Source organism: Lygodium microphyllum, chromosome 6 (assembly GCF_053477565.2).
Source record: "Lygodium microphyllum isolate KBCC chromosome 6, Lygodium_microphyllum_v1.1.10, whole genome shotgun sequence".
Lineage (NCBI taxonomy): Eukaryota > Viridiplantae > Streptophyta > Polypodiopsida > Schizaeales > Lygodiaceae > Lygodium > Lygodium microphyllum.
The window spans coordinates 33,538,703-33,554,236 of record NC_141140.1 but is presented as its reverse complement, the minus strand read 5'-3'; the positions used below and the strand labels follow the sequence as shown (position 1 = coordinate 33,554,236).

General features: G+C 40.5%; 1 protein-coding gene across 1 annotated transcript; it reads right to left on the bottom strand.

The window, feature by feature from the left end:
• Window positions 1-529: 529 nt before the first annotated feature.
• On the bottom strand, window positions 530-5,343 carry LOC148034447 (pentatricopeptide repeat-containing protein At4g13650-like). The gene is made up of 2 exons (XM_087679381.1): window positions 5,028-5,343; window positions 530-4,908 (listed from the first exon to the last, which is right to left on the bottom strand). Exons 1-2 carry the CDS (start codon window positions 5,086-5,088, stop codon window positions 2,765-2,767), a joined length of 2,205 nt encoding a protein of 734 aa, XP_087535507.1. The 5' UTR covers window positions 5,089-5,343; the 3' UTR covers window positions 530-2,764.
• Window positions 5,344-15,534: the final 10,191 nt, after the last annotated feature.

Here is a 15,534-nt window from a genome sequence, read left to right as displayed (position 1 = left end):
CATTCAACTCAATCTTGTGTATGTGCAAAACATTTTTCCATAACTTTTAAGCCTTATATTTGCTTGTTTTAGTGTATCTTATGGGCAATGAAATAAGTCAAAATTTCACTTCTCTTGATAGTCAACATTCCTTTCCAAACCTCTTAGGGGTCATTCAAGCACAAGAAGCCTTCCTTCACCTTACCTAAGACACACATTACCCTTGGACAAGCGTCCTAACTTGGGCCCTCTACAATTTTCTCAAGTAGGCATGCCAAAATCGAAAGCAATACTCCAAAATCATTTTTTCCTTTAGTTAGTTCTTGACTTATCTTGCTTAGTCCTGCATGGTGAGATTCTTACAACGCCCCCATACCCTGCCCACTTTTTGAGCATCCCTCTTTTCTTTTTTTGAGGAAAGAAAATTCTATTAATAACACCTTAGAGAAACTGCCCCCCCAAGAAAGTTCTATTAATAACACCTTAGGAGCACCAAAAAAGTTTCGATGACATGGTGAACTCTTTGCCTATTGGGGGAAGGTGATAAGGTGGACTGTTGTGACGCGTTGGCGCTGTGCCATGACACGATACGGTGTCGTGTTGACTTCCGTGCTGAGTTACCGTGTTGAGTTGGGTTCCTAGCCCTAAGGGAGAGCATGATGCATTGTGCCATGTCAAGTTATGGTGCCATGTAGAGTTGGCATGCCATGTTGAGATGGTCCATGGCATGTCGCGTGTGACTGGGACCGAGGGGGATCCAAAACACTACATCCACAAATTCTAAACCCAAAACATGCAAATCCCAGCCCAAAATCCTAAGCTGCCTCCCTATCAAACACCCTCCTTTCAGTTCTCCTTTGATCATTATCCTACCTCCACCTCCAGCCTCTACTTCCACCTTATAAGTCCTCCATAGTCTCCTTCCCTCTCAGCTAAAAAGCACGTGAGACAGACAAACTGAGTGACAGAGTCATGCAATCTTGGGCCAGGAGCAGTTTATAAAAATGAGCCAAGAAGGGAGCAAGAGAGGTTAAAATTGTAGATGGAAGGCTTAAAAGAATGAGGATGCCAACCATAGACACCTCCACTGGAGACCTTCAGCCCAGCAACAGCCAAAACACAGACACAGTTGAACACTGCTGGTTTTGTGAGGTGCAGGGCAGCAGATAGCATGGGAGACAAAAGGCTAAACCCTAGGCACTGTGCTGTTCCAGTCTCTTATGCATGCTGGTTATGCTCTTGGGGCACAAGATCCTTTCTATATACAATAATCCCAAAAGAGCCTCAAAATTTCAATGTTAAAGCCCTGTACATGTCTTCCAAACATCTAAGATGTGCATCCATATTGATTATGTACAAGAAGCTAACTTGAAATATGTTGGTGTGCTATCCTCACCATATCCACAGAACCTTGCCTGCTAAGTCCAACCACAATAAACCTGCCTTTTTCCACAACATCAGACCACGTGCTGCCAGCAGCTGAACCTTCACTGCTGTCAAAGGCTATCAGGTAATGGATCCGCTTTTGACCATATCCTACAGTTGACAGTGGACTGATCTATTTTCTAGCTGCATTCTGTGTGGAAATCCACCAAACATCCTTCATAGCCTGTGCACATATGTCATTACAAAGGAGCTACCATGGTGGGTGGAAAAGCTTACCATGGTAACTTTGACCTTAATTCCAGCGCACATGAATAATGGTTGATTAGTACCTTTTGAAAGCAATGGCCCAGTCATATGAAGACAAGTCGTCAGACAATCTACTCTACCACAGTAGAGCCCCTCAACACAGCTGTTCCCTGTAGCTTGAGGAGTTGTGGTTAAACCACAAGCTATGGAATATTCTTGTTACCACATCAAAAAGAGACACTTCAGTTACTTCCAAGACCCTCACATGCGTGGGCTTTTGTCCTTTGTCTACTTTCTCTCTATCCTCTTTCTCTATCTTTTTTGGAAGAAACCTCAAAACTGGTATGAACATTTCAAATAATGGGCACTATTCTGTGGCCCTTCTACTGCATTTGCAAAATAAGCAGTAATTAAACCCAAAAAAGTGCCAATCCTTCCATTCTGCTACTATGCCACCTCTGAGATCATGCATTGTTTGCTATATGAAGCGGAACTAGCTTCATATGTTGTGTTCCAAGCGTGTCATCCAGAATGACAACCTATGTGGCTGCTGCAGCTGACACTGTAGGACATTAATGAATAATCGATATCATCACAAGCGCAAAGCCACCAGCAAAACGCCCTATTCAAACTCAAACTATTAAGCACCTGCATTGACACCTTCCATTGCGGATGGAAGGAGTGGTTATATCAGTGCCTGGGGGCAGATAAGAGAGAAAGAACAAAGATGTATCATGACAAGCAGTCACAAGATTGGCAGCAGAAGACATGAAGTCACCTTCCAACATTCTTGTCTGCTTGTAAGCGAAGTATGTTCTCATCAATCGCACTTTCCATGATCCAAATTTGCTGCTGGAAAGCTTGTATGCGCGTGCATTGCAACCCTGCCGAGCTCATTCATCAGTACCAGTCAGCTTTATTGACACATGCATGTGCACATGCGTGCATACATGAATGCCTACTCACAAATGCAGACACATGCATCATACACTTTCACATATCTGCCCTTCAACACTTTTAGGGAAAGATTGTGCTGGCTTTTTAAGTGCATGGTGCTGTGGGAATACTCTAAAATGAATCGAGATGATGCTGGCATGATCCACTAGAGACCTTTTGGGCATCCTTACGTTTTCTTAATTCTCACAGCCTATACTCATTGACAAATCCCATCACCATCTGAATAAATGTTAGACATGCAGACATAAGCTGCAGAGTCCCTTTCATCCAATCCCACTATATTTTCAAATGCTTCTCTTCCAAACTTCATATTACCCCACTTATGACTAGCACTTAACAGAGTATGCCATACTACAGGATCAGAGTGAATTGGCATCTTCCTGATTAGTAAGAGTAAATTGTCTAGTTGGCCTGCACGACCAAGTAGATCACTCATACAAGTGTAGTGCTCAAGAGTTGGAATTAATCCATAATCTTTGCTTATACTCTCGAAACACAGCTGGCCCTCATTTACTAGACCTGCATGACTGCATGCAGCAAGTAGACCTATAAATGTAACCTGATCTGGCTTAATAGCTGCTTCTATCAATTTTTTGAATGTGTGGAAAGCATCTTCAGTCTCTCCAACCTGGGCAAAGCCTGTGATTAAAGAATTCCACGAGACTAAATTCCGAACTGGAAGCTTGTCAAACAAGTCTTTTGCTTTTGCAAGCAGACCAAATTTGGTATACATATCCACCAAGGCAGTTCCAAGAGCAGAATCTATTTCCAACAAGCCTTTGCTGGTGATCTCTGTATGTAATTCTTGTCCTCTAGCTATGGATCCTATGCTACCACAAGCTTTCAAGCTACACAAGTAGGTGATGGCATTTGGACACACACCCTCGAGTTGCATCTGTTGGAGATATTGAAGTGCTTTCTCACCGTGTCCATGATCCATGTATCCTGTGATTAATGCACTCCAGGAGATTACATCTCGCACAAGAAGCCCATCGAATACTTCTTGTGCTTTTGCAAGCAGGCCACATTTGGCATACATATCAACTAATGCATTGCCAACAAAAACATTTCTTTCTTGCAGCCCCTGTCTATTAATTTTGGCATGCAGCTCTTGACCCTTGTCCATGGCTCCCAGGCTGGCACAAGCTTTCAAGCCACAGACATAGGTAACTGCATCTGGAAACATGCCATCAAGTTGCATCTGCTCAAAACATTTCAATGCTTCCTCACCATGTCCATGCTGGGCATATCCTGCAATCAGTGTGTTCCATGCAACAAGATCTTGAACCTGCAACCTGTTGAACATGTCTTGAGCTTCAATAAGCAAGCCACATTTTGCATACATATCAACTAAAGCATTGCCAATATAAATGTTTGTTTCGAGCAAACCTTTACAGACAATCTCAGCATGTATTTCTTGGCCCCTACCTGAAGCTGCTGTGCTGCCACAGGCTTTCAAGCCACTGACAAAAGTGACAGGATTAGGGGCAATGCCCTCAAGCTGCATCTCTTCAAAACAGTCCAGTGCTCTGGTGCCACTTCCATGTTGTGTATATCCTGCAATGAGTGCACCCCATGAAACCACATTTCTGAAGGGGAGATTATTAAACACTTCTTGTGCTTTTGCAAGCCATCCACATTTTGCATACATGTCAACCAATGCAGTGCCAACAAAAACATTTTTGTCCAGCAACCCCTTTCTTGCAATTTCAGCATGTAACTCCTGACCCATGCCTATGGCTCCTAAGCTGCCACAAGCTTTCAAGCTGCTAAGGTAAGTGACTACATTTGGAGAGATGCCCTCAAGTTGCATCTGTTGGAAACAGTTCAATGCCTTCTCACCATATCCCTGCTCTGCATAGCCTGTGATAAGGGCACTCCATGCTACCACGTCTCTAACCACAAGATTGTCAAGCACGTCCTGTGCTTTGGAAAGAGAGCCGCATTTGACATACATATTGATCAATGCGCTACCAACAAAGACATCCATTTTTAGCAATTTCTTCGTGGCAATCTCAGCATGAAGAATGCAACCTCTTCTCAAATCCTTCTTCTCAGCAGACGCCTTTAGTAAAGCCACATAATACTTACTTCTGCTTCTCCTTAAATCCTGCTCTTGATGGTGTGTTTGCTTCTGTACTTTCGGACGAATTTCCTCCCTCTCCTTCATCATCGATGGACATGATCCTACTTTTTCTGCTTCTTCTTGCAGCACTGCTCTGCCTTTTAGCATGCAGGGAACCTTGGCATCATTGAACCCGGGGAACACCTTAGCAGGTCCAAGCTGGAAATGCTCAGCTTCTAGAATGGTATTGGTGGGATTGGCAGACATATGAAAACCTGCATATGGGCAATCATCCAATCCCGTCTAAGACTGTAGCCTTATTAAGCCTAACAAAGTTGGACCTCTGGCCATCTTGTGGAAGGGACGGATGCAAGGAATGGTGAGAAAACCTCACACAAGTACAGGATTTGCCAATGCTGAAAGGCGAGATGGTCGTCCATTCTATCGATGTCCATGTTAACTCCCTATTGATCCGTGGCCATGCCTGCGTACTCCACACAGATCCCTCACCGCCGCAGAGTGGATGATGTACAGTAAGACACGTGCAGTTAAGATTAATTAACGAGATTCTTGAACAGGGTAAAAGATTGCAGTAGGTTCTCCGGTTTGCAAACTTGCAAAGCTCACAAGGCTGCCACAAGGCACCATCACTTTTGCTTGCTTACAAAAGAAGAAATTGTGTGCTTGAACGCACAAAATCTAAGGTCCGATTCAGACTGTGTGGAAGGCCACATTTAAAAACATACATATAGGTTTGTGATGCCGAGTATTAAAAGGGAATTTGTCAAGATGATTTTCGCGCGAAGATATATATGTCCAACCTAACCTTAATGTACTGGGCCTTGAAAACACAAGCCACAAGATTTGATCCCTTGCCCAAATCATGTGGGCTTCACATTGCCACACAAACCAACAATCCAAGCAAGAACTTGTGATTTTTATGGCCGGCTATTAAATAAACTCACACACAATGCAAAGAAAGCATGCATCCATCCACCATTGTCTGAACCGGGCCTACAGGCGTTTTGCTTCATATATGCTTCCCTTTGCTCACAAAAAATATGATCAATGAGTTTCACATGCAACAAATAATGCCTCCACACATAATGATGTAGGAGGATTCTTAGCTATGACGTCAATTTATTTCATGTAAAGGAGTGGGATATAATGACAATATATGTATGAAGAAGTGGACTCAATAACACATGCATGAAAGGAATCACCACACCCACGTTACATTATCCCTAAGCCCTTAGCAAATGCCATCTCTCTCTCTCTCTAGTATCCCCATACAAACCCCTCAAAAACACCCATTTAAGCAAAGAGTAACTTTTGTACATAGCATACTTTTGTATTTTCCTACTCAAAGAATTATTTCCATAACAATCCTACTTTAGCCTACTTTGTTCACAAAAATGCATGTTGTGTGTGTGTGTGTGTGTGTGTGCACGTGAACACACACACACTTACACACTCCCTATAAATGTTGTCTTACAAACAAAGCTAGATTCTATGATTGCTTTGAGCATATGCTATGAGTTGATTCCAAGGGTAAGGTTTTCTTTTGGATTGAACATGTCGATGGCAGCTTCTTGTCCACCACAGCATAAGAGTTGCCCCTCACATACACCAAAGGCTAGGCAACTTGTGGTCGTAGAAGACAAGCCCCTCATCTCATTGCCTATCATGAGCTATTCTAATATGATCTAACATGCTCTCTTTCACCTTCTTGGCTTTAATTTTGAGATTATTCATTGTAATGTATGTTGAACATTTCAATTGTTTCATTAGTTTCCTATGGCACATAATCTAAGTTCTCTAATTGTAGCTACTCATCATGAATATAATCATTTGCATGTGATTTCTCATCTATTGGTCTCTCCCGATTTAGTTAGTGTCTTTTCTTGCCTTTCAACAATCGCCCTCTCAATCACCATGTATTCTCAAGACTTCCCATAGTTTCCCTTCCAATAGTCACCATATTCTCAAGGTCAATCTTGGCATGACTACTTCTTTGTTCTTCTTGCCACATCCAAAATGTAGCAATGCTCTACTTTACATGGTTGTTTAGCTTCCTCAAAGTTGAGGTGAGGATTTGAAGGAGATAGGGGTAAGTATGAAGAAATTATGGAGAAATACTATCTTGGGTTGGGTGATGATAGATGGCCTTTTGTAACACATTTTTTGGGTTGCAAGCCTTGCAAGAAAGTAGTTAATTACAATGTAGAGGCCTACTTCAAGCACATGGAAGGGTTGGAAGTCTCTCATGAGCTCAATCTACTACAAAGGAAAGAGAGGCCGTAATATCTTGATTTCAATCTATCACAATCTTGTTGCAAAGGCCAATGACCCAACCCCCTTGAGCTTTGGATTATCCTTAATGGATGCATTGAGTACACTTTGAACTTTTGTTTTAGAGGCCAATTATCCCAACATGTTAGCTTTTTGATTGCCTTTAACAATTGCTTTAAATCTTTTGTATAAAGCTCAATTATAAAATCTTTAATTATCAATAACATTAAAAAACTAAATGCAAGTAGAACAAAAGTCTTTTCATGGTAAAGCATTGTTTCTGGTAGGGTGTAAGTAGAATTGTTTCTGGTAGAGCACTTTGTGTAGAGCATTCTTTCATATAAAGCCCAAAAGTGTAAGTAAAAGGCTCACAACTTCCCTAAAGTTGGTATTTGATGCCAGGAGGCATATTCCACGGTGGATTCCGTGAGGTTTTACGGTGGATTCCGTAAACTTAGATGACCGGGGCTCATACGCAAAGAGGATTCTTTGTGCGAGAAGTTGATGGGGACGCCTGTCCTTTTCGGGCGTTTCATTAATTTAGTGTGTACATGGGTGATTCCATAGCGGGTGATTCCGCAAAATGCATATTAAATTAATAAACGTTTATGAGTTTAGAGTGCGCACTCGTAATAAATTAAGGTTAGGATTTATTTCTAACCAGTTGATTTATTTATGTAGCTGAAGACTGCTAGGTATTCACTTTTGTCGGTTTAATTGTGTTATTTTACTAACGATTGTGAATGCTTCAGTTGATGTGTAGAGATAGCAGCAGTGGCGGAGGAAAGCATTGGAGTCTAGCGGGTTTCCGATCTTTGGACTATATTTTGATAGGCGCCACGCCTATATTTTGTTATGTCTATAGAGACATCGATTATTTATTATTATTTTGTATGCGCTTATGCGCCTGGATATGTTATTTCTATTCGGACTTTGAGAATGGGCGTGCCAAACTCTTTGGGCACCGTCCATTAGGTTTATTTTCCTATTTTTGGTAGAAAGCAAACTCAAAAGCTAAAAGCTTGTCATATTTTTGTAATTGGGCTATTTTTGAGCAAAAAGATTGGAAATATACATTAAATACATGCTTTGTGAAGCGCTCACACAAGGCATGGGGGAGATTCAACCCAATTTGTCTCTTGTCTCATGTCGTGCTTGCTTTTACATTGGTTTTTGTACTAAAAAGTAGAGTACTTTGTTCTTGGGGACCTTTGGGAATTCACTACGTGAGCTACCTGCGTCCGATCTGCGCACCAGTGGTATCAGAGCGGAGCAGAGATCAAGGGCTTCCAATCGCTACCAATCTCGGGCGAAGGCGGAGCTCCAGGAACAAACGGCCTCTACAGTCAATCTCGTCGCGAACTGTCGATACAGGCAGACTTCTGGCGATCAAGAACCCCTATTTCTACTATCAGATCGCGAAGGACCACTCTCTGTCGGCGGAGGACCACTCCCTCAACTCCATGAACAAGTCGTGATAAAACAGTGAGAAATCTCTAATCTTCTTCATTAAAAAGCTTAGTTTTAAGCTTAAGAAGCTTATAAGCTTCATAATCGTCAAATCGGTGGCAAGAGGAGGACCCCCGAAAAATCCGCGTGAAGAAAAACGGCCCCCCCCCCCCTCACGATCAGAAAACGGCGGCCTTTTTCTTAAGCCTATTAAGCTTAAGCTTAATTTATTAAGCTTAAGTCCTTCTATACTCTGCAAGTTCTACTGGGCAGACAAGTCGGCAAACTCTCGGTCACGCACTCCAGAAGACAAGTTCAGCAAGTCACTTGGAATCAAGTACTGCAAGTTCTGCAAGTCGGCTAAGTCCAGCAAGTCAACAACCCTGCAAGTCTGTTAAGTCTGCAACTCTGCAAGTCAGACTAAATCAGAACTGACTAATGCTCGAAACTCCTAGAAGACTTGTTCGTTTGCAAAAACTCAGAACTGGAAAGTTGTTCGCAGCAAGCTGTTTTACCTATCTACAAGTTCGTTGAAGTACTTTTAGCAAACGGAGACAGAAATATTTCAGAATTTCTGAAAATTGAAGAAGAAAATACCCAAAAATACATAGCCTTGTAACCCCAAATTTGAGCTACGCTCATCCCGCTAACTGATTTTGAGTGAGAAAGGTTTGTTGAGTTTTACAGGATGACTACCCCACATATGGATGATCCTATGGTTGAAGACGACCTACCCGAGCCTACCATGGAACAAAAGCTGGATCTTATCATGCTACAATTGGACGAAGAGCGAAGAGCTAGGCAAGCCTTGCAAGCGCAATTGACAAAGCTACAAGGAGTGTCCACTGATAAAGAAGAACCCCAAGCTGAAGATCTGATTCGCCGTACCATCGACGCCACTCTTGAAGCACAAACCATTCGCAAGGAATCCAAGATAAGTAAACGAAGTTTCAAGTTTCGCACTTTCAATGGCATAAGAGAAGGAAAGACTGTTTTATCATTCATTAGCCAGTTTGATGACTATTTCCATGAGGAAACTTATCCTGAGAAAGATAAAATCAAGTGTGTTACTAATCATCTGATAGATAGAGCATCACTTTGGTGGACTGTAGTCCGTAAGAGTATAGAATGTCCTGCTACATGGGAAGATTTCAAGAAGAAGTTCATGCAAAATTTCCTTCCACCGCAATTTCATGAGAAGGCTATCAAGCAATGGGATTTACTTCAACAACGCGACCGTGAGCCTATTCCACAGTATACAGAGCGTTTTTGGAATGCACTCCTACAGCTACGCATGCTTGAAGACGTATCAGAGACGACCCATAAGCGGAAGTACATGTCTGGACTTCTTGGACATTACTACGCTGAGGTGAATATGTTCAAGCCTGCTACCCTTGAAGATGCCATCTCCTTAGCTTACGACACTGAAGATAAGTTACGTGGAAGAGATCGACGACCACAGCCATTCCAAGCAAACGGTAATTATGGATCTAAACAATTCAATTCAAATTTCAGAAGGTTTAATCCAGGTCGTTTTTCATCACCATCTTTCCGCAAGAATTGGCCTAAACCACCTGCATTACCATCCACTGTCAATCCAAATCCTAAGCCTATCCAACAAGCAAATCCAAATATACCCAGACTCCCAGCCATTGCAAATAATGTGACCAAAGCCAAGCCCATCGTATGCTACAAGTGTCACCAGCCAGGCCATCTCGCAGCAAATTGTCATTCAAAGAAGCCATCAGCACATATCAACTACCTTGGAGCTATGGACGAGGACGAGCATGAGGATATGCCGGACTTCACTGAAGAAGAAGATGATCCTACTACTACTTCCGACACTTTACCAGGTATGCCTACTTTACATTCATTATTGACTATGAAATGTATGGTGCATGGAAAAGAAAGAACTATACTGCATGATGACGGTAGTACGCATGATTTTATTCAGCAAAATTGGTAAAGGAATTGAAACTGCATACAGTACCTACGCATTATCGCATAAAAGCTGCATTTTTAGGCACTAGGTACAATGGCACACAAGAAGTTCAAGATTTAGAAATTCAAATTGGTCCATATACTGAAAGAAGAAATTTCTTAGTTGTCCCATTACAGTCTAGCGACATTATTCTAGGAATGCCATGGAGACACCAACATAATCCCAATATAGATTATTCCACACACACAATGAATATTAATTTTCAAGGAAAATCTATTACATTATTTGGTATGCATGCATCTCATATGTTTCCACTGCTTTCGCATACTCAAGCAAAACGTGCACTACGCAAGAATACTAAATCATATCTCATTTGGGTGAATGAATTGCACGCAAAAGAAACTCATATGCACCCTAGGCATAAGGAATTTCTTGCATATTTTAAGGACTGTTTCACAGAAGACCTACCACCAGGTTTACCTCCATCACGTCCAGAAGACCATAAGATTGACCTAATACCTGGCACACAACCACCTTGCAAAGCCCCATATAGGCACAATCAAATAGAGCAAAAAGAAATCCAGACTCAAGTAGAAGAATTACTAAATAGAGGTTTAATTCGACCTAGCAGTTCCCCATTCGGTGCACCTGTGCTCTTAGTCAAGAAAAAGAATAATACTTATCGGATGTGTATTGACTACCGAGCATTAAACAAGATCACTGTAAAGAATAGGTATCCTATACCTAGAGTTGACGACCTTATGGACAAACTGCAAGGAACTTCTATATTTAGTAAAATTGATCTTAAATCTGGATATCATCAGGTGAGGTTAGATAGATCCGACATATTTAAGACTACATTCAGGACACAGTTTGGCCATTACGAATTCTTAGTTATGCCATTCGGATTAACTAATGCACCTGCCACTTTCAGTAGAATGATGAACCGTATTTTTCTAAAATATCAATACTGTGTGATTGTTTTCTTTGATGATATTTTAGTATTCAGTCAAAGTGAAAAAGAGCATTATGAGCATTTATCATTAGTTTTTCAATTACTGAAAGAAAATCAATTGTTTGCAAATCCTGACAAGAGTGAATTCTTTAAGACAGAAATGGAATATCTAGGTCATATTGTATCAAAAGAAGGAATAAAAGTTGATCCTAAGAAAATTGACGCAATATTGCATTGGCCTATTCCTAAAAATGTACATGAATTACGCTCATTCCTTGGTCTTGCTAGTTTCTATAGGAAGTTTGTACGTAATTTCTCATTACTTGCTTTACCACTGACCAAACTTCTTAAGAAAGGTATTGTTTATCAATGGACTGAAAACCAGCAGAAATCCTTTGATTTACTTAAACGTGCATTGACCAATGCCCCTGTCCTACAATTGCCTGACTTTAATAGACCATTCTTTTTAGTTGTGACCGATGCTAGCGGATCAGGAACAGGAGCCGTGCTAATGCAAGACAACCATCCAATAGCATATTCTAGTTCTAAGCTGAAACCCTCTGAGCTTAAATATTCCACTTATGACAAGGAACTCTTAGCAGTTGTCCAAGCATTAAAACAATGGAAGCATTATTTAATGGGTTCAGAATTCATGATAAAGACCGATCAGCAAAGCATTAGACATCTACTTAGCCAACCCCAAATTTCTGACCGTCATATCAAATGGGCTTCATTCATTCAAAGTTTCCATCCTATCATTCAATACCAACCTGGAAAAGAAAATGTAGTTGCCGATGCATTAAGTAGAAGACCTGCAATTCATAACATTTCTATCATATCTTTTGATTCTTTGATTGCTATGAAAGATACATATCACCAGGATATTACTTTTCATTCTGATTGGCAAAAATTAGTTCAAAATAATTTCATTCCTGTTGATTCATTGTCATATAATGATGGATTCATGTTCTTTGAAAAGAGACTGTGTGTTACTATTCCATTCCGATCTTTTGTTTTGAATGAAATTCATTGTCCCCCATATCAAGGTCATAGAGGTATCATTTCTACATTACGCATGTTAACTGAAGATTTTTATTGGCCGCATATGGATGCAGATGTGTCTAATTTTGTTTCTGAATGTCTGATTTGTCAAAGAATAAAAAGACATCATGGTAAACAGTATGGGTTATTAATGCCTTTATCTATTCCATCTAAACCTTGGGAACATATATCTATGGATTTCATTACTGGCTTACCAAATACTAAATCTAACCATGACATGATTTGGACAATTGTAGATAGATTTAGTAAGCAAGCATATTTCATTGCATGTAAGAAAACTTGAACAACATCACAAGCAGCACAGTTATTTTTGAAAACTATTTTTACTAACCATGGATTGCCGAAAGTGATTATTTCAGATAGAGATTCTAGATTTTGTAATAATTTCTGGATTACACTGTTTGCAAATCTAGGCACAAAGATTGATTTCTCATCTGCATTTCATCCAGAAACAAATGGACAAACAGAAGCCACAAATAGCACTATTTTAGATCTTTTACGTGCATACACTATCTCTAAACCTCAGACATGGGATACTCATTTACATTTATTACAGTTTGCATATGACAATACACCGCACACATCTACAAAGAAAGCACCTTTTGAAGTTATTTATGGATATAGATTATCTACACCTGTTGCCTCTTTGTCTAATAGAATACAAAGTGCCGATGATATTGCTGTTATGCATAACACTATTTTTGATGAGGTCAAGGATATGATTGCTAAAGCCCAGCAATCATATACCAAACAAGCCAACAAGAAAAGACAAGCCATGAATTTCAAAGTTGATGATTATGTCTGGCTTAGAATAGAAAAGCGTAGACTGCAAAGTGTAGATAGACATCCAGTTGTAAAATTAGCCCCTAGATTCTACGGACCATTTAGAATCATTCATAAGCTTAATGACAATGCATTCAAGTTAGAACTGCCATCTCATTGGAAAATTCATAATACATTTCATATTAGTTTATTGAGACCATTTAGAGGACAATTACCTATCCACCCTGTCTATGAAAACCCACCATTACTAGAAGAAGAGACTGAAATCCTTGAACCAGAAGCCATCATAGACACTGATTACATGACCACTAGAACTGGCCGAAGGTACTCTAGATATCTCGTGAAATTTAAGAACCATCCTGTAGAAGAAGCACAATGGATGCACGCTAGAGACCTAAATGCTTTCCCCACTCTGTTAGCTCCACATTGAGCTAATAGCAATTGAGGTCAATTGCTATCCCACCCCGGGGGTATGATGCCAGGAGGCATATTCCACGGTGGATTCCGTGAGGTTTTACGGTGGATTCCGTAAACTTAGATGACCGGGGCTCATACGCAAAGAGGATTCTTTGTGCGAGAAGTTGATGGGGACGCCTGTCCTTTTCGGGCGTTTCATTAATTTAGTGTGTACATGGGTGATTCCATAGCGGGTGATTCCGCAAAATGCATATTAAATTAATAAACGTTTATGAGTTTAGAGTGCGCACTCGTAATAAATTAAGGTTAGGATTTATTTCTAACCAGTTGATTTATTTATGTAGCTGAAGACTGCTAGGTATTCACTTTTGTCGGTTTAATTGTGTTATTTTACTAACGATTGTGAATGCTTCAGTTGATGTGTAGAGATAGCAGCAGTGGCGGAGGAAAGCATTGGAGTCTAGCAGGTTTCCGATCTTTGGACTATATTTTGATAGGCGCCACGCCTATATTTTGTTATGTCTATAGAGACATCGATTATTTATTATTATTTTGTATGCGCTTATGCGCCTGGATATGTTATTTCTATTCGGACATTGAGAATGGGCGTGCCAAACTCTTTGGGCACCGTCCATTAGCTTTATTTTCCTATTTTTGGTAGAAAGCAAACTCAAAAGCTAAAAGCTTGTCATATTTTTGTAATTGGGCTATTTTTGAGCAAAAAGATTGGAAATATACATTAAATACATGCTTTGTGAAGCGCTCACACAAGGCATGGGGGAGATTCAACCCAATTTGTCTCTTGTCTCATGTTGTGCTTGCTTTTACATTGGTTTTTGTGCTAAAAAGTAGAGTACTTTGTTCTTGGGGACCTTTGGGAATTCACTACGTGAGCTACCTGCGTCCGATCTGCGCACCAGTATTTCAGCTTCCTTGAAGTTGACATAGATTGGGACCTATCAAGAGTAAGAATTTAGCCATGCAAGTGCTTGTCTCTCTATTGTAGTGATCATTTCTTGAGACTATTGTGTAGCCCACATGCTAAGGACCCTTGAATGCGGTCACTCTCATAAAAGTGGGATATATGTGTTGTTGTATCATCTCTTCCAATATGTCAAATCATGAACACAAAGAGCATGCAAAATCTACCAGGGCTAAGAATTCGGCCTCATGTGATTGCCTCTCCATTGTAGTGATCCTTTCCTAAGAGTGTTGTGCAATGCATATCCTAAGGATCCCTTGAACATGGTCACTCCTATGAGTGAGACATATATGTTCTTCTATCGTCTCTTCCAATACGTGAGATCACGAACACAAAGAGCATGAAAAATCTACTACGGCTAAGAATTCAGCCTGAGGTGCTTGCCTCTCTATTGTAGTGATCCTTTCCTAAGAGTGTTGTACAACCCACATGTTAAGGACCCCTTGAAGGTGGTCACTCCTATAAGTGAGATAGTTTTATTGTTGTATCATTTCTTCCAATATGTGAGATCATGAACATAAAGAGCATGCAAAGTTAACATCTCAATTGTCTTATCATTAGTCCAATTTACATTATAGAGGCCATACATTGCCTATATATATGAGCATGCCCATGTAGGAATTTTCAACCATATGTGCTCAATCAATCCCCAAGAGGGATAATAGTGTAGTAGCATTTACACAACATATATGTTGATTCTCTTGTGGAAGTATGATGTGCATTATGGATGCACCATTTAGCTTGTGTGAGAAATTGCAAGAGCAATACATTGGTTGATAGTGACCATGTTTGGCCAAGATACTTGAGGGAAGAATAGTCCATAGTTAACCAAGCACAACACACGTAGTGCATTGGCTCATTCTTGTCTAAGGGTTATGGGGAGGTTACAAGCTACTGTAAATTGTACTCCACTCCACATGAATAATCTCATATTTGAATTTGCCGAACATTGTCACTATAGCAATAACCTTAGAATGACTGGCAACCATAACTCTATCTCATGCAAAACATTGTACCTT

Bases quoted from the DNA above. Each gene is read 5' to 3' on its own strand.
- LOC148034447 (XM_087679381.1), bottom strand. From the start codon at position 5,088: ATGGACATCGATAGAATGGACGACCATCTCGCCTTTCAGCATTGGCAA. The intron at 4,909-5,027 runs GTGAGGTTTTCT...GCCCATATGCAG, and splicing joins TTGGCAAATCCTGTACTTGT to GTTTTCATATGTCTGCCAAT.